The sequence below is a fragment of the Melospiza melodia genome, chromosome 4 (assembly GCF_035770615.1).
Source record: "Melospiza melodia melodia isolate bMelMel2 chromosome 4, bMelMel2.pri, whole genome shotgun sequence".
Taxonomy (NCBI): domain Eukaryota; kingdom Metazoa; phylum Chordata; class Aves; order Passeriformes; family Passerellidae; genus Melospiza; species Melospiza melodia.
This window is the reverse complement of record NC_086197.1, coordinates 20,887,632-20,907,933: the sequence shown is the minus strand read 5'-3', so window position 1 is coordinate 20,907,933 and position 20,302 is coordinate 20,887,632. Positions and strand designations below refer to the sequence as shown.

General features: G+C 41.7%; 1 protein-coding gene across 2 annotated transcripts in view; it reads left to right on the top strand.

The window, feature by feature from the left end:
- The window catches only part of ITPR2 (inositol 1,4,5-trisphosphate receptor type 2), a 243,686-nt gene that overhangs the window by 170,345 nt on the left and 53,039 nt on the right, over positions 1–20,302 (top strand). For both annotated transcript variants that reach the window (XM_063154180.1, XM_063154179.1), the window contains 4 exons: positions 294–494; positions 2,295–2,405; positions 7,187–7,282; positions 8,437–8,556. In XM_063154180.1, coding sequence (XP_063010250.1) covers positions 294–494; positions 2,295–2,405; positions 7,187–7,282; positions 8,437–8,556 — 528 coding nt within the window. The remainder of the gene's footprint in view (positions 1–293; positions 495–2,294; positions 2,406–7,186; positions 7,283–8,436; positions 8,557–20,302) is intronic.

The following is a 20,302-nucleotide window of genomic DNA, read 5'->3' as shown; positions in this document are numbered from 1 at the left end:
AGTGCAGATGTTTGCCAAGTTCAGTTTCCTAAGCCTTCTCTGCTCCATGATTTAATCAGGTAATAGTTCTCAATTGCTGCATGAAGGCCTATTATATTTTCTATAGTAGTGCAGTGTACTTCAGTACCTGAGACACAGTAGTCATATGGTTATAAGTTTTATCCTTTAACATTTTCATGAAAAAATACTAAAATACTTTGTTTGCCTTGACTCTCTTCCTTTTTTGTTTTGTTTTGTTTTGGTTTTTTTGTTTTGTTTTGTTTTGTTTTGTGTTCCTTTCCTCCACCCACCAGAATTTCTTAAGACATCAAAACAATAAAACAAATTACAACCTCGTTTGTGAGACCCTTCAGTTCTTGGACTGCATCTGTGGGAGCACCACAGGTGGGCTGGGCTTGCTGGGGCTTTACATCAACGAGAGGAACGTGGCTCTTGTCAACCAGACCCTGGAAAGCTTGACAGAATACTGCCAGGGGCCATGCCATGAAAACCAGGTAAGCTCAAGAACTTCTGGGTGCAGAAGGCTGTACCTGAATGTTGCTGTCTGGCTGCTTATCACAAACCTTTGAGGATTCCTGATAACATAAATTCACTTGGAGCTGCTATGACTAGTCTTAACATGCTTCAAGCTTTCCTGAGGCCTGAGCAACCCTTTTAAGTCAGAGCTCAAAACAGACTCTTCCTGTAGTACCTCTTCTTCCTCTGAGAATTTGCAGACCTTTTGGAGGGAGTTTCATGTTTTATGTTGCTGTGTCCATGGCTTAAGCCTCACTTTGTGAGACTGGATTTGGAGTCAGAGTTTTGGAAATGCATTGCAAAGAGACTGTTTGTGTTTCAGTGTGTTTCATTTTCACACATTTTGCTTTTGCTGGTGTTTGTACATCTTGCTAACACTTACTTTCCTTATTTCACATAACTGCCACAAGGTTTAACTTACCCTCCTGCCATACCACCTAGCATCTTTAGTTATGGATCAGTAGTGAAATGGATGACACTAAAGACCATGCTTCTGATCTTCTGTGCCTTCCTCACTGCAGCCTTTAGAAGTCACACAGCTGTGCAGTGGGAAAATTGTGGTGAGCAAATGACAGAAGCAATCTGTTCTCTATGCTAGAAATAGCTGAAGAAATACATGCAATATTAATGCTTCTTCATTAATGTGCTCCAATGGAATGTAAAGTGCTATTACTGCCATTGCTGGTAATCAGCTGCCTTTACTTAATATTTTAAAAACAAACAGAAGTCCTTTAGTGGATAAATTTTGAGCAGTAATATTTAAACCACTTGGGGATGGGAAAAACAACTGTAAAAAAGTATAGCTACAGGACTGGAGATCAAAAAATGTTACAAGTTAACATGTTTTCCAACAAAGTTATGTGAGAAGCACTGGAGGAACACTGATATGGAAGGGAATGATGAATTAAACTTTATTACTTTGACCTATCTGCTGGGAAGTTACTCAGGATTTGAGTTGCACTTGTTTACACCAACTGCAATTCTAATTCAATATATTTCAGGGGCAAATGCCCCACACTCTCACATTTTCATTTTTCCCCCTCTCTCTTGTCTTTTCCTTTCCTATTGTCCCATAAACCTGCCAGAGGAAAAAGTGCCATAGGCTCTTGTATAACTGGCTGTTCTGCACAAGTCCTAGAAGGTCCAGAACTCCAGCTGCAAAGGCATTTGGGAAGTACCACTGCTCACAAATACAGTTTTAAATTCCATATCCAGAAATACTGTTCTTTACAGGACATGTCCAGGTTCATGGAAAAAACTTTGATTTCCATGAACATTTTGTACTGCAACAGCAATATTAATGCTGGCTGCTGAGGGCAAATGAAGAATCTGAGCGTGCAAATTTGGTTGTGCTTGCAGTCAAGCTTCTCTTTTATGTCTGAGGCTGGCATGTGCTCAGCTGAGTCTGGCAGTGCTCCTGAGGGCTGCTGTCTGCAAGTTGTGCCGCTTGGTGCCAAGCCCTGCAGGATTCTCTGGGAGCAGATTTTAGCTTGCACCACTTTTTTTCCAGTTGGGTATTTCACTACTGGCAGTGTTTGGGTTAGTTCTGTACACACAAGTCTCCCCCAGCACTTCTTGTGGTGTGTTTTCAGGCTGTTCTGCTCTGACTGAAGGTTTCATTGCTCTTGCAAGGTGTTTTAAGTTCTGGGTCCTTCTTTTGGAAATTTGCTGATGTATATATTCTCTCCCTCCCTCTGGCTGTATCATCTCCCTCTTTTTCCCACTCCTCCCCTCCCTTCTGCCCCTGCCCCATTCCCTTCTCTTCTCTTGTTTTGCAGACATGCATAGCCACCCATGAGTCTAATGGGATTGATATTATAATTGCTCTCATCTTGAATGACATAAACCCTCTTGGCAAATACTGCATGGACTTGGTGCTTCAACTCAAGGTACGGTATATGGAAATTTGTTTATTTGAATTTGGGCAGCAACAGAAGACATACCTATGGGAGAGCTCTAGGCAGCCTGACATGTACTTAATCTTACCATAGCACAGTATCCTCAGAAGCCTTTGAAAAAAAAAATCTTGCAAATGAGTTCATCTCAGCTTCTGAATCCTTATCAAGCCCTCTGCCACAGGCCTTTTGACCCACTGCTGTGTTTGGGACTGTGTCTCAAACATCTCAAAAATCCTGATTGATAGGATTTTTTTTTTTAAATCCTATCAATCAGGCATGACACAGGTAGCACGAGAAGTCTGTATTGTGGATGCAAAATCTCTCAAGATTGATAAACAGCCACACTGTACAGCATGCAGCAAGTCAGCCATGCTCTCTAAATACCGAACTCTTAAAAATTATTTGAGAAGGAAATGCTGTGAAAAAGAACAATACATCAGGTGACCTGCAGTGTCAAATAAAGTTGAAAACAAGGTTCAAGTAAGTTGTACCTTATTTCCCTTCTGAGTGTCCTCTGAGGGGAAGCACAAAGTGTAGAGTGTGAGGGCAAAGCCTAGAGAGGGAGGACTTTTAATGTAATTTTGTTCTGTGTTCTGGGGAGGGTTGGACAGGCTGGTAGATAAGTTTCTCCTGTCTGTGTGCCAGTGCATGCAGAGGGGAGCTCTGCAGCTGCACTGTCTGCCAAGCAGGGTAGAATCTGTCCAGGAGGAGCCCTGGGTTATTGCCTTTTCTTGCCTCCCAAATTAAGTATTTCCATTGCAGATGGTCTGTTTCCTCCCCAAACCAGCAAATACTTTGTGGTAGCTGCATTGCATCATATTGGCAATGTTATACATGTCTAATAAAATAATTAATATAGCTATATATCATGTACAATGAAACATTGAATCAACAGTGCCTTACATATGATTTTAATAACTGTAATTACTTTTTTGAATGGCAATGTAATTCAGGCCCCCCTCTAGCAAAACACTTAGGCAGACATTTAACTTTGAACATGCAGGCAGTTCTTTTGAAGTCCAAATTCAGTCTCTGTAAAGATGTATCTGCATTCACTCCAGTGCCATTTTGAGTTGCCATTGCCATGAGGCTAACACATGCTTGTAGAACAGCTTTTCTGTGTAGTGACCAAACACAGAGACACCTCTGCAAGGACCTGCTCACAGGAGGCTGGCTGTGCTCAGACTCGCTCAATTAGCAAAAATCATGGTGAATATAGCAGAGGGTCAGACTGTGGAAATGATTCAGATTTTGCAGAATCACAGAGTCATTTGCTTTAGCAGGGATGTCTTGAGGTCAACTTGTCGAAGCCCTCTGCTCAAGCAGGATCAGCTAGAGGTTTCTCAGGATCATGTGCAGCTGAATATCTCCACAGCTGGAGGTCCACAACCATTTTGGGCAGCCTATCCCACTGTCTGATCCCTCTCACAGTATAAAAGTGTTCTCTGATGTTTAGATAGAATTTCATGGGTGTTTTATTTTGTCTCTTGCTCTCTCACTGGACACTCCTGAGAGGGGTCTGGCAGCCTCTTCTGCATTTGCTCCCACCAAGTATTTATATATATATAAGATCCATCTAAGCCATCTGTACTCCAGACAGAACAGTTACAACTTTCAGTGGCTTCTAATATGAAAAATGCTCCATTCCCTTCATGGTTTTTATGGCTTTTTGCTAGACCCATTCCATTATGTCCATATCACTCTTGTACTGGATCTGGACACGTTGCAAGATGTGATCTCAAGAATTGGATCCAAATTAAGAAGCTGCTGGTTTTGATTTTGAGTGGCACACATTGAAGTAATAAAGCAATGAATTTACCAAGCAATGTTCAACTGTCAGTGTTCATAGGCAACTTTGAAGTTGCAAATACATAAATTTTGCACTGAAAATACAGAATTCAAAGTATGCAGGCCTATACATTTACACTTACAAACAAGCTCAGGCACTGTGTTCAGGGAGCATTATATGTTGAACTTACACCCTCCAACCACAGGAAAGGCAGTGCAGAGTTATATTTTCCCATGCCATCTTAGTTTAGCTTGTTTTGCACTTAGTTTTTGATGTGGCATTTAATTACATCTTCATGGATTATATTTTCCAGTGGACTCCTGAATCATTTAGTGAGCAGAGCAGACAGTGTTTACTGAATGCAGAGATGGCCAGTGTTCAATTCTGCTTCTTTTTATTTCAAGTGTGACACCCTGGCCTTCCTTACTGACCGGTGTGTAAGCCCTGGCACACAGGAAGAGCTCAATATTTGCCACATCTGTGACAGGATGAGGAGACATTGTCAGTCTAAGAGTACAGAGAGTCTAAGACACGTGTCTTCTTTTTTTCCCTCATAGCTGTATCTAGCTGCTTCACTCATTAATTTGCTTTTCCAAAATTTTTATCAGGAGATGAGATGGGAGCCCAGGTAAAAGTGAAATGAAGAGTAGAAGTGCTTTGAGCTGCACTGTTTTTTAGCACCTGGAAACTGATTTTTCACTGTACTTATGTGTTATGAACTTCGTGCTGTGTTTTCCAAGTGATGGATGTCTTTTCCTCACTGATGTTTGGGAAAGATCCTAGGCTCTCCAAATATTCAAAAAGTGAGGAATAAGTAGCCAAATAGCCATCACAAATGCCTGCTGTAATTCTATGCCATGGCAAGGCACTTCTGCTGAGTCAGTAGCAAGAAGCTGATGGTTGATGACACAGAGTCCTACCTATCCTCTACGTTTCCCAGCTCCCTGGAAACTGCAGCAGGCTTCTGTCCGTCCCCAGGGTTGTCTGCACTGGCAAAGAGCTTCAAAGTCCTCCTCAGCCATGAGTGAGGGGACTGATGCCCTCCTCCTGTTTCCTCCCTTTCCTTACCAAGCTACCTGGGAGCCTGGCATGGCCCCTTCCCTCCTCCTCTGTTTGAGATCCTGCCACTACTGCTTTGGCCATCACTGTAAGGGAAATCTGCAGCAGAAAAGGAAGCATCCTGCTTTTTAGAGCAGCATCCTGTCAGGAATCCTCATCAAAATGCTGTCCTCTCCCTCCCCCTGTTCACTGTGCGCATTCAACTTCTGCAGTGTTGGTTGCAAGGTAGAGAGTCTGATTGGACCTTTCCCATGGATGGTCCTGATTTGATTTATGAGCAAAAGGAAAGGGACATGGCAAAACTCATATGGAGTGCTGTTCTCCTTGAGCCAGTCCCAGTTAGGTCTTTTCTTCCCATCTCTTTTTCTGTGTCCTTATCTCATTCCTGTGTTGGCAAGCCCAGGCTTCTCTCCTGGCTTCTGTCTCACTCCCAGTCTCTTCTCCCAGAAGTTTCTAATTCCCCAGTTACATGCAACTCTTCATTCTAATCTGTTCTCCTTCCATTTACCTCCAGTCAGAGGTGTTTAATGCTCATCCTAACACAGCCCTGAGCAAGCTGCTTTGAGCAGGGGCTGGACTGCTGGAATCTTAGTCCAGAGGACAGCCTTTAGTGTGTGGTTTTATGATCCACTCTGCACAGTTTTGTGATTCTGTGCCCACAAAGAATAACCCCTGTGGGCTTTTAGCTGTGAAATGAGTGTGTTTGTGCTCTATAGTACTCAAATTGTAATGTAATAATAAAATAATAAAATAATAAAATAATAAAATAAAAATAAAAAAAATAATAATAATAATAATAATAATAATAATAAATGCTTCTGAGTTGGACAAGTTTGACTGGGAGACTACAACTCATGTGATTGTTCTATTGGCCTCTAGTGCTCCATATTTTTAGGTCTGTTATCAAAACTTGGGGATACAAAGGCTGCTTAAAACACAAGTTGTTTAAACATGTAGGGAATAACATCTTTCTTTTTGCCCTTTTTCCTCTGAAACTGCCCATGCCAGTTGTCTGAGGCACACCCTCACTGGAGAAATTTCAGCTGGAATTGTTGATAATGGCAATCAGCAGCTGAGAATGAAGCTGTAGGGTGGGTTGGCAATTTTCCTGGCCCCTACCTCTTCCCTGGGGACTGTCTCCTGCTTCCAGGTGTTCCAACAGCTCAGTCTGTAACAGGGAATGATGGGGATGCTGTGACATGTCAGCCAAGGCAACCCTGCTCTGCCAGAAAGCAGCCAAAGCTCCAGAACCATTCTTCCTCTCCACTTCACCACAGCTGATTTAGCTGGGAGGCAGGCAGGTCTCTGAGGCACCACCACTGGGCTACTACAGCTAAAGCTCATGCTGTGTAATCCTGAGCCTTGGGGAAGAGCAGCCAGCTGACAAAGCAAAGGTTGTCTTTATATATTCCCCCAGGAATATTTAGTAGTGAAACAAAATCTCAGGAGTGCATGAAAACAGGTTGTTTTGCAGCCTTTCAAATAATAACCAGTTGGACTTCATGAAAACCAAAGGGGAAGGAAACCTGCCTGAATGATAAAACCTTCTGTGTAATATGTTTTGTAATTACCTCTGTTGAGTCTTGTTTTAACAGAGAGCCAAGGCAAAAATTGCTAGGTGGGAAATAAGGAAAGGACATGGAATTTAATTTTGTATGCACAGTCTGCAGCAACACTCTGTATTTAAGTAAAATATTTTTCAGTGTTTAAAATTTTCTTTCCAATATAGCATGCAGAGTTAGTGTTACAGTATGCTGACACTAAAAAAAAGCTATTAAATATGTCAGTAAAATAAAAGATGCAAGTGGTTGAAAATCTTCTCCACTAAAAAGTGGTCCTCATAATCTCAATTAAAACAAATGCAAGGGTCATTAATCCATGAAAGAGATTTAAAATTTGCATTAATTTGGTTTTGTATCTCCAGAACAATGCCTCCAAGCTTTTGCTGGCTATTATGGAAAGCAGGCAAGACAGTGAGAATGCGGAAAGAATCCTTTTCAACATGAGACCAAGAGAACTGGTGAGAAAACTTGTGAATATTCATAAATCTTTTGGCTGAAAAAAAATCTGTCATTAAAACATTTTAAAAATGATCTGTATCTAAGCTGAGAAGTGTTGGCAGCGTATGGTGGCACAATGTATCAGGATAGTACTAATTCACAAAATTACTTTAAAAGGATCAAGCATGCATGATTTCAGTCTTTACGACTTCATTATTTTTATCCGTTCCAAGCACTTTTCTTTAATTGTTTCCTAACTAAATTATCATATTCTGGTAGACTGTCTTCAAGTGCAGTTTGTCAGGGGCTGGCAAATTAAGCTTGTACAGTTTGTGAAGCAGTGCTAACAGAAATGTGTGTGTGGACATATAATATGTTTAATATACATGCATGTTATTTATTTATGTCTCATGAAAAAGAGAGTTCCAAGCAGTTGTTGCTATGTTTTGGAACAACACTGATGTTTATGGAGGTCTCCAGCAACTTTAAATGGGTTGGAAATCTGGGGGAGTAATTTCCAATATCACTTGATTGCATAACAACAGAGACTGAGAGATCTGGGAGTTCTTGAGGGATTCTAGGGAAGAATCTGGGAACATCTTCCCTGTCCTTAGGCAGAGCCCTGTGCCTGCTGGTTTCAGGGAATCACCACTGAGGTGGCATCTCAGCAGGATGAGGCCATCCCTAGGGTATTGTGTGGGGAACCCTATGGTGGTCCTCTAAGAGGCTTTTGAATATTTGAAATTTCCCCAGCAGATCCCTGCCCAGATCTTCCTTTCCCTTTTGGTTTAGGTGTGGTTTTTCCTGTGAAATTGTGTTGCTGCCTGCTCTGGCCAGAAGATCATGGGTGCACTCTTTAAGTGCCGCGCAACAGTGCCTGCCATATCTAGACCAGTCTTTAGAAGCATTTGTGAAAATACCTGCTCACAAAGGCTCATCATTCCTCTTCCTTTCTCATGGTTGCTGATGAAAAATGTAGTGGTTTGGAACTTCATAAATCCTTCAAGCTTGTCTTTATTCAGAAAGTGTTTCTCAGGCTGCTCGCTCTTCTTGCGGAACTGCAGGGCACTCATGCAGGCTGGAGCTGAGCAGAGTGGCTGTGTTCAAACACAGTGTGGTTTTTCCCCAAGAACCACATTTATTTCATCTCTCCTTGGCTGGGTTTGTGTTGCAGGTGGATGTGATGAAGAATGCCTACAACCAAGGTCTGGAATGTGACCACGAGGAGGAGAATGGAGATGATGGCATCTCCCCAAAAGATGTTGGCCATAATATCTATATTTTGGCACATCAGGTATGTCTTACTTGTTTTGTGACAGCTTCCAGAAAATCTTTACGTGGTTAGACTCCACATTGTTACAGATGGAGTCATGCACTTGAGGGGTGAGACAGAAGTAACAATGTGTTTATTGATAAAAACCAAAGTTTGGTAGCCCACACTGTCAGGGAGACCCTCCTGTTGAGTCATGATGTTAAGGAAGGATCCCTTTGCATTCTAAACTCCTTCTCAGATGTGAGTTTAGGTGCAGCTGGATCCAGTCTTAATCCCAGCTTTTCCCAGCAGTTTGGCTGAAGGTTTATCTGCACATGATCAATTCATTATGTCATTTAGCCAAGAATTCAGAGTTTAGCATGCTCTTAACCACTTACCAAGAGTCTCTTGTGGTAAGGAATCCCTCAGTCTTGAGAACCAACCTTGAGAGCCATTCCTTGTCCAAGGGGAGGGTGATCCTGAATATGTTGGTCCTCACACTGAGGAGAAATTTCACACAAATTGTTATTTGTGTGAAATAGCAATGTAGAGCAGAACTGTGACTATCTGCTTAGCTCTGTCTTCTTTTAACATTAACAGCTCATTTACATCAGTCAAATCATAAATTGTGTTACCATTACTGGTGTCTTTTAAATAGTTCCTTCAGTTGTGATACCAACTGAACTTGATTTCAGAAGATTCCTATTATTTTAGAAATATTACTTTGCCAATAAGAATAATTGGGCCTTTTCACTGCTTTCTCCTTTCAAATTACTGTAGTGCTGTAGTGCCCTCAGGCTTTTTCTGATCACTTTTACTTCTCTGCTGGTAAAGGTAGAATGTACACTGGAGGTTCTTATTTAATAAGCTGTTTATTCTTCAGAGCAACTGGTGTCAAAAATAGTTTATCTTTCAATTACGTTCAGAGTAATGAAAAGTTTTTTGTAATTGAAAGAATAAGGACCACAAACTTCTTGGTTATATCATAAATTACAGCATTTGGTATTTCATATAAGGGCCAAATTTAAAAAAATGTTTTTCCCTAAGAAGAAATAAACAGATGGGGATAGGGAGTGTTCCTCATTCCTTATGTTTATTAAGTGTTGTTAGGAATTAAATACTTGGTGGAAAAAAAAGAAAAGAATACAATCTATAGTTACAGTAGTGTTATGCAATATTTTTTTCAAGCAAGGAATGCAGAAAAACAGTTCCTGAGTTATGCTGGTGTGCTCACAGAACATTTAAATAAGTAGGTATTGTTATTATGTTGGTAGTGGTGGGGTTGACCATGTTCTACTCTTGTGCTGTGTGTGGGGCTGTACATAAGATACCCATCAGAGATGACAGTATTTTTAGAAAGCATCTGCAGCTCCTTACCTTGTCTGAATTTACTCCTTGTCTGAATGCTTATAATGAAAATTTAAATGCCTGCCAAATTGAAATGTTGGTATTTTCTGTGTTCTGCCTACAGTTTGTGTTAAATTACTTAACAGGGTCTATGACATGGAAAATATGGTTTGGGGGAGTGGAATATGGGCCTAAAGCTATAATGAAGTGGCTGATGGGGTCATTTTACACAAGAGGTCACTGCCAGGGATGCACCAGCTGCCTGAGGTGTAGGTTAAGCTCTGTCCCTAGGTTCATATCTGCAGTGCTGGAGAGGTCCACGGTGCCACTCCACAGCTATTCCTGATCCATAGCTGCTGTTTTGGTTGCATAAGGGTGGATATTTTTACAGCAACTTACTGAGCTCCTTCCTGTTCTGTAAAATTAAATGTCATGATTGGCTGTGTATGCTGTAAAAATATCCATCTTTTTTACAAAAAAAAAAAAAAAAGAAAAAAAAAGAAAAAAAAAGAAAAAAAATGTTTTCTTTTTCTTGCATTTCTGTAAGATAGTACATGTGTTTACAATAGATTTGCACCCATGTCAAGCCCCATATCAAAACAAACCAGTGCAAGGACAGGCAATTTGGGGCCTTTCTGTGTCCTCTGCTAATGAAGTGCTACAATTCTTGGCACAGAGCTGCTAATCTTTGACCCCAAACTCTTTCCATGTGTGCCCTTTTTGCTTGCCCTGGGATGGGCAGGATACAAGCATGGACCCTCCTCAGTAAGGCCATTGTTGCTGGGTTCCTTTGCTGGCTTCAGTCTCCAAACACCCTCTACTTTGCTGTCAGAGTGGCTTTTTGGTGCCTGGGCCTTCTGCTTGGCTTAGCTGACCTGATTTACATAATATTTCTTTGCTGTGGCACTTCATCCTTCTTACCTTTTTTCTACAACCACTGTGGCTCTTCAGTCACTTTCCTTGCACTTCCTGGTGACCGCTTGCTCCAGTTACAGCTTTTTGGTCCCTCTGTAATAGCAGAATCAAGACTCAGAGTTCCCCTTTTTGCTGTTCCAGCCCTCAAACACAGACAGTTTATTTTGGAGAGCTCCGACTTTCAGTTTTTGTCGTTGCGCTCTTCAGGGCAAAGCTGGGTTCTGCATTTTGCCACCACTACATCCTTCCTTGCCCTTCCTGTGGTTGATTTTACCAGAAGCAAGAGGCATTCTTGTAAATGTTCGACCCACAGAGCATAGAAAGTTGTGCATGTGTCACAAGCAAGGCTGAGATTTCTGTTAGTAAATCTTGCTTACAGCCTCCCAGCCCCTGCCCTAAATGTGCACATGGTGCACACACAGAGGTGTGTGGGTACAGCACTGTGTCATGCCAGTGATCACACATCCTCCACATGGTTCTTTGTCCTCTCTTTCCCTTATTTCTTCATCTTCCTCTGGTGTGCCACGTGCCGTGGCTCTGCTGCTTCCCCTGCACTGCCCCCGGGCTGTCTGGGCTCTGCTGCTCCTCTCTTGTCCTGCTCCTCCTTGAGCAGAGGGGAGAAGGGAGGGCCACGGGGAGAAAGCAGAACTGAGCTGTCCACGAGGAGCTGCCCTGAGCTGCAGCCTGGTTTTGGGCTCCTTCCAGACCCAGCTCCTCTACAGCTGCTTGTGGAGCAGTGACACGAGCGGGTGCTTTAGGTCACATCCTGGAAAAATAAGCCTGCTATTGGTAGGTAGAAAGGGCTCACAATTCTCTTGAGAATCCATAGAGGAGATTATGCTTTCTTTCCCTGGTTCAAATGTCATGCTCAGAGCCAAGCCTTGACCTTGCTATTTCCTTGCAGTAGTCTCAGGTGAGTGCCAGAGGTGTGTTATGGACAGGGCCATCATCCCTTGTACCACTTCTCTTGCAGCCTCAGTCAATAGGTATGGTATTTCTGCTGCTGCTCTCTTAAGAGATTGTGTTAGAGCTGATCACACTTTGTTTTGTAAAGTTAGTAAGGCTGTCCTCAAAGAGACTTCATCTTGATGTGGTGTCCCTGTAGGAAATTACCAAAGCTTTTGACACAGAAGCACAAAAAAAAGTTTCATTCTTGTCCTTATCTGCAGGACCATTAGTGTAGGAGAATCAAGGTTTTAAATGGTTACACAGAGAAAAAAATTAGAAAAAGCTAAAGAAATCCTCTGGCTTTTCAGATCACTGCTTGAGCTGGCTGCCTGTTAGTCATAACAAAGTGCTTCAGAAGTTTGTAAACTAAAACACAGTACTTCACTGGCAGTGTTTCCATGAGGTTCAGGATCCCTTTGTGATACTGTGAAGCAAGATAAGGCAGTGCTTATAACTAGAGGCTCCTGTAGTCTGTATGCACATTTACATATATATATATATAATACACACATATGCATACATATGTGTGTGTGTATGTATATACATAAATATATACATGTGTATATATACATACATATATATGAGTATATATATATATGTGTGTGTGTGCACTTCTGTTAACAAAAAATACTTGGAGTATTTGTGTTTTTCAGCTCATGCAAACTGTCTAAGTAAGGCATGGAGCCCAAGCTAATCCACTGTACCTTTCAGCAGAGGCTTTATTCATGAGGGTCACAAGAATGTGAAATAAGTTGCATAGCTTTTTGTCAGCTTGCAGCATGGCAAGAGTGCACTTTCCTCTGCCATGCTGCTGTGCAGAGATGTCCTTGGTCTGGAAGGATGTGAGTCAGCGGGGAGTAAGGGAGTAAGAGAGCAAACTGTAACAAAACTTTCAGATTTCCAATGCCTCATAAACTCTGCCTGGTTCCCAAGGCTGTGGCAGGAGTGGAGGGCTGCTGACACAGCCTGTCACCCCTTTCCTGATGCACGTTCTGTGCTCTCAGGCTAGCAGAATTTTCTCATTTTTAAGTTTCTGCTTAAATGCCCTGTTGGAGAGGGACCACAAGTCTTGGAACTCCACGATACCTCTGTCACTTCCAGGTAAATAGAAGGTTGTTTGTTTGGTTGTTTTTTTTTTCAATGAGATTAAGCTAAAATATTATTTAAATCCCAACCAAGTAAACTGCTTATATTTATACAATTATCTGGTGCCACCAAGACTTAACGAATAATATTTCCTCACCCCATAAAGTTAGAAGAATTATCACTGTCTGATATCAGTGCAGCGAAGACAAATTTGAACCAGGTTATATTCTAATAGACTAACACAGTTGGAAGTGTCCTTCCATTTATAAGTTCTTAAAATAAACCAAGGAAAAATCTGCTGTGAACTGTAAGGTTCTCACTGCAGGTGCTGCTAAGGACACACATCTTCCTCTCTGGTGCTAGTTTTAGATGGGCTGAGCAAAATAAATCTCTCAGCCTTATATATTTGTTAGTATATTAATAACAGAATCAAGATTTTTTTTATCAAACTTGGCAAGCATTATCAAACTAATGTCTTACTGCCATGTGTACTTCACTGCTTAATAGTGTAGACAGATGAAGGGTATTTGCTAACTGGGCAATTAAAATGGCAATAATTGATGGCATGGATTTATAGTTTGGGAGTAGGCATACACTACCAGCTATTTTTTAAAAGTTACTATTTTTGACATGTGAAATAGGAGAGGTTTGATAATGAGACTTGGATATGATACATTCATTAAGGATAAAATAAAGACAGTTTTTAAAAAATTAGCTATCCAAATAGGGAAAATCCTAAGAAGCGCAAAGCTTTTTGTTTCTGTGGCTTTCTCTGTAGTCTGTGTTTCTGTAGCTTTCGTCAGACTTGAGTACACCCAGGACTGGGACCACCTTTACTTTCCACATCAGTACTGTGCCTACTGCTGCATAGTTCTTGAACTCTCACATGCTCCAGCAGAACAAAGAAATGGCAATAATAATTGTTTCAGAAACTTTTAAAGAATTAATCTTACTTTTTACAAGATTTTGGAGCAGTTAAAAGCTCTCATTAATTTCATTTGCCCCTTTTTAAGTAGGTGGTGCTAGCTGGTGTCGCAGATAAAGTCACCAAGGCAGAAGCAGGCACAGAGAGCAAGTCAGAGCTGTCATGGGAAGGAAGCTTTCTTGTTTGATCCCCAGTGCTTTGCTCTGACTGCCATGCTGGCCTCCCTCCTATGCTCACTCTCTCCCAGCCTCTTTGCTAACGGGGAAAGTTGGCATTTGTTGGGTAGTGCATAATCACTGAGCACATTAGTACTTCAGAAGTCTTTTAGAGACATGCTAATGTGTGTTTTTCAAATAAACTTTCCTGTGCTGCTACTTTTATGGATTGCTGAGGCAAGAAGGTAATGGGTGCAAATATGTTTGTGTGTGTGAGGGAGGTATTGTAGGGCTTAGGGATTTTTTTGTGAGTGATTATTTTTGGTGTTGTACTTTGGAGCAGTTCCTGGATTTCCTCCTCTTTGCTGTATTTTAACTTTTAGACAGATTCACTTAGATCTTCATCCTTATTTTTCCCTTGAGTATGTGTGTGCATGTATAAAATAAAAGACAGTTATTAAAATCTACACTAAAAGGTAGATGTGGATTCTTATACTCATCCATTTGTCTTGACCTGAATATAATTCAAGCCAGGTGAAGGGATTCCATGCCAAGGTGTTGCTTATGATGGGTGCAGATCTTCCATGGTTTAATGTGTGTGGAAACAAGAAGTAACACTGTAAATGTGGGCCTCCAAATGTGGAATAGGATCACTGCAGGTGACTCCTCCAAAGCTTTCTGAACCAAACACTGTCCTGCATGAGTGTGACTGTGGTCAGGTGTAAAATCAGGGTGAAATTTGACTTTTTAAAAAGAAATGTTGCTGAGGAAGGCAGAAATTAGGTGCTCAGTAATGTGCATTGGCAAGCACCTTCTCTAAGACACAGCAAAGAAGCACCTGAAATGCTGTTTATGATGGGGAACTGGTGGGAGCAGTTACAGACCAGTAGTCTGCAGTGGGCATGAACTGGCTGAAATTGTAGCTGAAATCATGGTTATACCCTGGAAATAAGATTAGCAGAAGACAAGTGGAAAAGTCTTGCAAGAACACCTTCACCCTTGATAGTGGTGTTGCCATTACTGGGCCATAACATTTGCCTAAAAGAAATCTCCCTGTCAGAGCTGTGAGTTCCCAGAGCATTTTGCTTTAAAAGATAAGCTCATCCAATTGGGAAGCAGCTTTGAGCTCAGGCAAGGATCCTCCAGATGAGCTTTGGTCTGGGGATCACAATGGTTCAGTAAATTTTTAAGTCTTGTGGAGTTCTTTCTGCTCATCCTCTGCCTCAGGTAGTTGCATGTCTGTCTTTACAAAACATTAGCTTGTGCCTAGGTTCTGATGACAAAAGATTTTCAGTTGATTCTGTTTTGTGAAGGAAATACTTGGAAAAACAAGTCTTGGTTCATTTGAGTTTTTACACATCTCTAACTGGTACACGCTCAAAAAAATAAAAGTTTTCATGTATGAGACTAGGATTTTGGAAAAAAGACCGCTGTAGATGGTGTAGATGGCTCACATTTTGTGTAGCAATGACCATTGTCAAATTTTGAGGCTGATGTGGACAAAAAGCAGTTGGTAGGTGGTGTTGGAGGTTGTCCTCCCAAGTACCAGATGACAAATGGAGAAAAACATTATACACAATTAAATAAATAGAACTGCCTTTTGAGGCCAGAAGATGATGGACTCTATACTGTAGGATAAACCTGTCCTTCAGGATGAATAGGTGTGAGTTTGTGCAGTGAGGATGCTCTCTTTCTGCAGGACAGGTACAATTTTTCAAGCTAAAGGATGTCATTTTTTGCAAGGCTACGCTGAGCTTTGCAGTTTTTGGGTGTTTTTTTCATTTCTCTGTCCTTAACAGAGAAGCTCTTGCTGATAGCAGTGCCAAAACAAAGAGCTAATGGGAACCAGTCCCAGGAACCGTGACTGTCAGGGGACTCATAAGCTTGGCTGCCAGACCTGAAACTTTTCATGGAACTTTTATGCTCCACATGTTGTTTTGTAGTTATCATCCTGATGAGACAGGCTATGGCATCAAAATGACACCAGCTAATTAAATGTCAGGAGAATCAGAAGATGTTGCAAGGCTTTTGCGCTGAGATTGCCAAGATTGAAGCAGAAGCCAGTGACGCACATCACCCTCCTTGTGGCTCATTAGGATGGGATATAGCTCCACGTTCAGCCAGCTGCAGGATGGAGAGACAGCATGGAGGCTGCCACGAGGGCTTGACACTAATGAGCACCTGAAAGGTTAAATAAACCTCTCTGGCTGATGTTAGGTCTCAGGTTATAACCTTGGCAACTTGTCCTTTGATGTTTTCTTTTTCTCCCCTTCTCCTTGGAAGCATTCATCTCAGAGTCCTGTCCTGGCTTGGATAGGGATCTACATGGGAACCTCTTTTCCATCTGCTGTTGTGTTGACTTAGGCTGCTAAGAGCTGCTAGGGTTCAAGCTAGAGCTTTTTACTGTAGACTGGCCACAAAAGCTTTAGCTTATTTTAATTTTTCTGGTTCCACTTCTCTAGAATAAGATGAAGTGTCTATTCTACATATGTGTGTGATTTATTATATGTAATGTTAATGAGGGATATATCCTCTTTGACTGTGGCAACTGCACATTTCACTAGTGCACAGGTGGCCTTAATATTTCTGCTTTGTGGGTTTCTTCTTCTATCTTTAACTTCTGTAATCCTTGTGTTTTGTGGTTTACAAGATTTTTTGTCATTGGGAAATATGTTGAATTGGTGTCGGGGTCCAAACGTTACACCAGAAGAAATATCCTTTCTTTGTCAAATGTCTGCATTGTGAAATCTTCACATTAGTCTGTGGTTTTACTCTGAAATTGGCCGTGGGACAATGAAATACTGTTCAAGACATTCTCTGCTCTCAGGCTCTGTTTGCAGTCCTGTCCTAGCAATAACCACACTACCTTTTTATTGCTGTCTGAAGCAGCATGGGGTGGACAGGGGGACTTCAGTCCTCCTTTGGTTCTCTGTCACCCGTGAGGCAGTTCCTTCTCTTCCCACTCGTAGAATGGCTCTTCATTTAGCTGTGTCCACAGCTGCTCTACGTGGGAATGCCTCCACTCAAAGTAGGCAAGCAATATTGATTTATATTGATTTATACTGATTTATACTGGTAGAGAACTTGCCCTGTTGCCCTGAAACCATACTCTTACCCTGGAGCTGCCTGCTCATGTTTGTCATGCTTTAAGAGTTATGATATGGGGGTCACAAGGAGGTTGACTTGACTTAAAACTTTTAGATTGAAATTGCTTGGAGAAGCATTATGTAGAATTAAGCATAATTTTCCTTGGAAACTGAGTAAACTCAATCCAGGAGCTGTTGAGAGGCAATACATGTGGGACCACAAAGTGCCATCTTTCCTAAGCCACCCTTCAAAGCACACTGCAGACTCAGCCAGCCCTGAGTGCTGTGTGCACATTTCACTGGCTCAGAAATGTATGTAATGTAGCTATTTTGTTCAAATTGCTGCAAACTCCAAACTCCCCTCATCAAGGAAGTTGATCTACACAAAGTGTTGAGTTCTTGCACTGGAGACAGAGCTGGAGCTTTTCCATTAGAGGTAACCTTCAAGTGAACCAAGGTGCACCTTTTTCTTCCAAGTACAGCCCAACTAAAACATTTTGCCCTAAGCTGGGGTTTGGTTTGAGGGGAAATGAGGTAACCTTGGAAATACCATGGAAGTGAAATCTGGTCTCACTTAATAGTATCAGAGCAGTTCTAATAGGCCTCAGATATCTGCACTGTGAAATCCTACACCTTAATTAAAATCAAGGGGGGGGGCATCTTCTCTAACAAAGACATACTTTTTTATGTTCAGTATTCATTGAAGTAATTACAGGTTAACAAAAATAAAGAGCATTAAACAGAATGTCAAAATATGTCTGTTCCTCACAGTTGCTCCGTTTTAACTCTCATCTCCTCTGATGTCACAATTTAATTAGGTATCTCAGTCACTATAGAGTTTTCCAGACAAGATCTGAATTTGTAATCTACAAATCAGCAGAGCTCAGTTGCCATCCTCTGTATTTCATTCATTTAACACAGTGCAGAAAAGTGAAAATGAGGTTCACCATGCACTTTCTCTGAGGCAGCTTTATGAGATACTGAATAAAAGTGTCCAGCTGTGAAATTTAGTTTTAACAGCTGATTATGCTTTTCTACACCAAAAGTGAGGTGATCAGTTACTGATGGTCACCTTCAGACCTGCACACAGATAAGCATCTAATCAACCTGGGGTTAAAGAAGCCTTTTCTCTGCCTTTTTCTATGGGCAAGGATTTTCAGAGTTTGTTTCACAAATGATAGTCTGTGGTAACCCTAAATGAACTTAATTTGAAAAATCTTTCCAGCTTTTTCTGTCTTTGGGTCTGCAGTACTCCATTTAAGTTGGTTGGGTAAAACAACATTATTTGTGAATATCTGATAAGGAGAGAGATGAAATTTTTACTCCTACCGAGACCTCTTATTTAATAGGTGCCAGGTGAAAGTGCTCTCCTGAGGACAAAAGCCATAATACAGACTTGGAATGAATAACTCATCATTTTGCATTCTCTTCTCGCTGGTCCTATGCTCCTAGTTTTATTTTTTTAGGGATGTTTTGCTCTGCTGATTGGAGGGGGAGGCAGAGATTCAACAGCATGGTTGAAAATGTTGGAAAATCTCACCATTGTAACTGTTTGAGAGGAGTCATCTCTCAGTTCCTGTCCATCTCCACACTTGCACTCTGCCTTGTTTTGTACCCTACAATGCACAACCAGGCCCAGCAGATAGCAGGAAATCCATGTCTGCTGGGAATTCAACATGTTTCAGCTTCAGCTGTTAGCTTGCTGCTTCAGTCTCATATGTTTTTGACTCTGAATGAGCAAGGTATGCTTTTCTGAGTGTTATGGAACTGTGTGTTGAGAAGTTGGGATGTGAACAGGCCTGGCTAAGAGCAGGGTTTTTGGTTTGACATCAATGTAACTTGAATCACAGAGTCTAAGCCATGATTCCAGACTGCAGCTGAGGAGTTAAGCCCCTTCAATGTGCCTCATTGAAGACAGGGAGATGGTTTATCCCAGCCTTTGCAAGGGCTGTCTTCCAAGCCTGCCTATGGCAGAGCTGGTGATGATGGGTTGGGTTGGTGAACTGCATCCAGCTGAAGGGGTCACAGAGTGCCAAAGAAACCATGGCATATCCTGAAAATGGAAGAGAGAAAACAAGAGTGGGTAGATCCTGAAGAAGAGGATGAGTCCATTCTGGAAGTGTTAACCCATGAGAAACTTTCTGCTCATGGTGCCAGAGGAAGGGATGCTGAGTGCCAATCAACATCTCCTTCTGTCCATTCCTAGAACGTGAAGCTGTGGTTCCCCTCACCACATTGCCCCTAAATTAAGAGTCAGCAGCAATTCCCCCTTTTGTTTGTGCTAGCCTGCCTTTTCTAGAGAAGCCACATAGTAGGCAGAAGAGGATAGCTGGCAGAGGGTCTCATTCTGCAGAGAAGAGAAACATTAGAAAATGAAGGACTTGGGAGCAAAAGGATTTTAAGAGTTCTAAAAAGGATGTGCCTTTCCCAGCTCTCTTATCTCAGGTGTATTTGTGTATTTTGGATGTATGTAAAGTGTTGGTGGCTTTTAGAGGTGACCGGTTCTCTCGCTGTGTGGATTTGGGATCCATATACTGCTGGTTTGGGCCTTTCCCAGACTGTGTCTATACAACATTGGTGCCAGTGGTTTTGTCTGCCTTTTATGGAGTAGCATGTGGCTGGGATCTTCTCCTTCTGCTCTGAAGAAGACTGATTGCAGAAACTCTTCTCTCCTTTTCTTTCTTTTCCACTGAACTTTGTCGTTACCTCTCTAAATCACGTCTGACACTTTCATCATCAGATTTCCTTGTATCCTGTATTTGCAAATTTGCAAAATTTTGCTTACAGTAATCACAAGAGGCAGTCTCTGAGTGCAGTTGTGTCCTCCTGCTGGAATATTCTGGATTGGATACTGCTGTCCACATCCTGTGTCCACTGCTGTCTGGTATGGCCAGAGTACTCCAAAATCCATGTGTAGGCATTGGGTTGGTTTGACTCAAGCAGGCACAGCTGCCTGTGACAGTTTCCACGTAGCCTGTGGAGATGTTTCACATCCACCCACCTCAAATTAATTTTGTTTGGTTGCAGCGCATTTTGGCTGACCTGAACTGCCCCACACATGTGTGCACTTCATGCTTTTGGAACTCAGCTTTGCCTGCAAAAGAAATTAAAAAGGAGGCAAATGGAAGTAAAGTTCATTGAAATATTAACAAGTCATTTTGTCTTCTGCTGGTTTTCATCAGGGTAAAAAAGAACAGCAAAACCACAACAAAAATAGCAATGAAATTACGATGGGGGGCTGCAAACATAATAGTGATAGAGTTCACTTAGCTGTGGTGGTTTCTTTTATGTGATAATATCGAGGTGTTTTATTTCTCCCCTGTGAG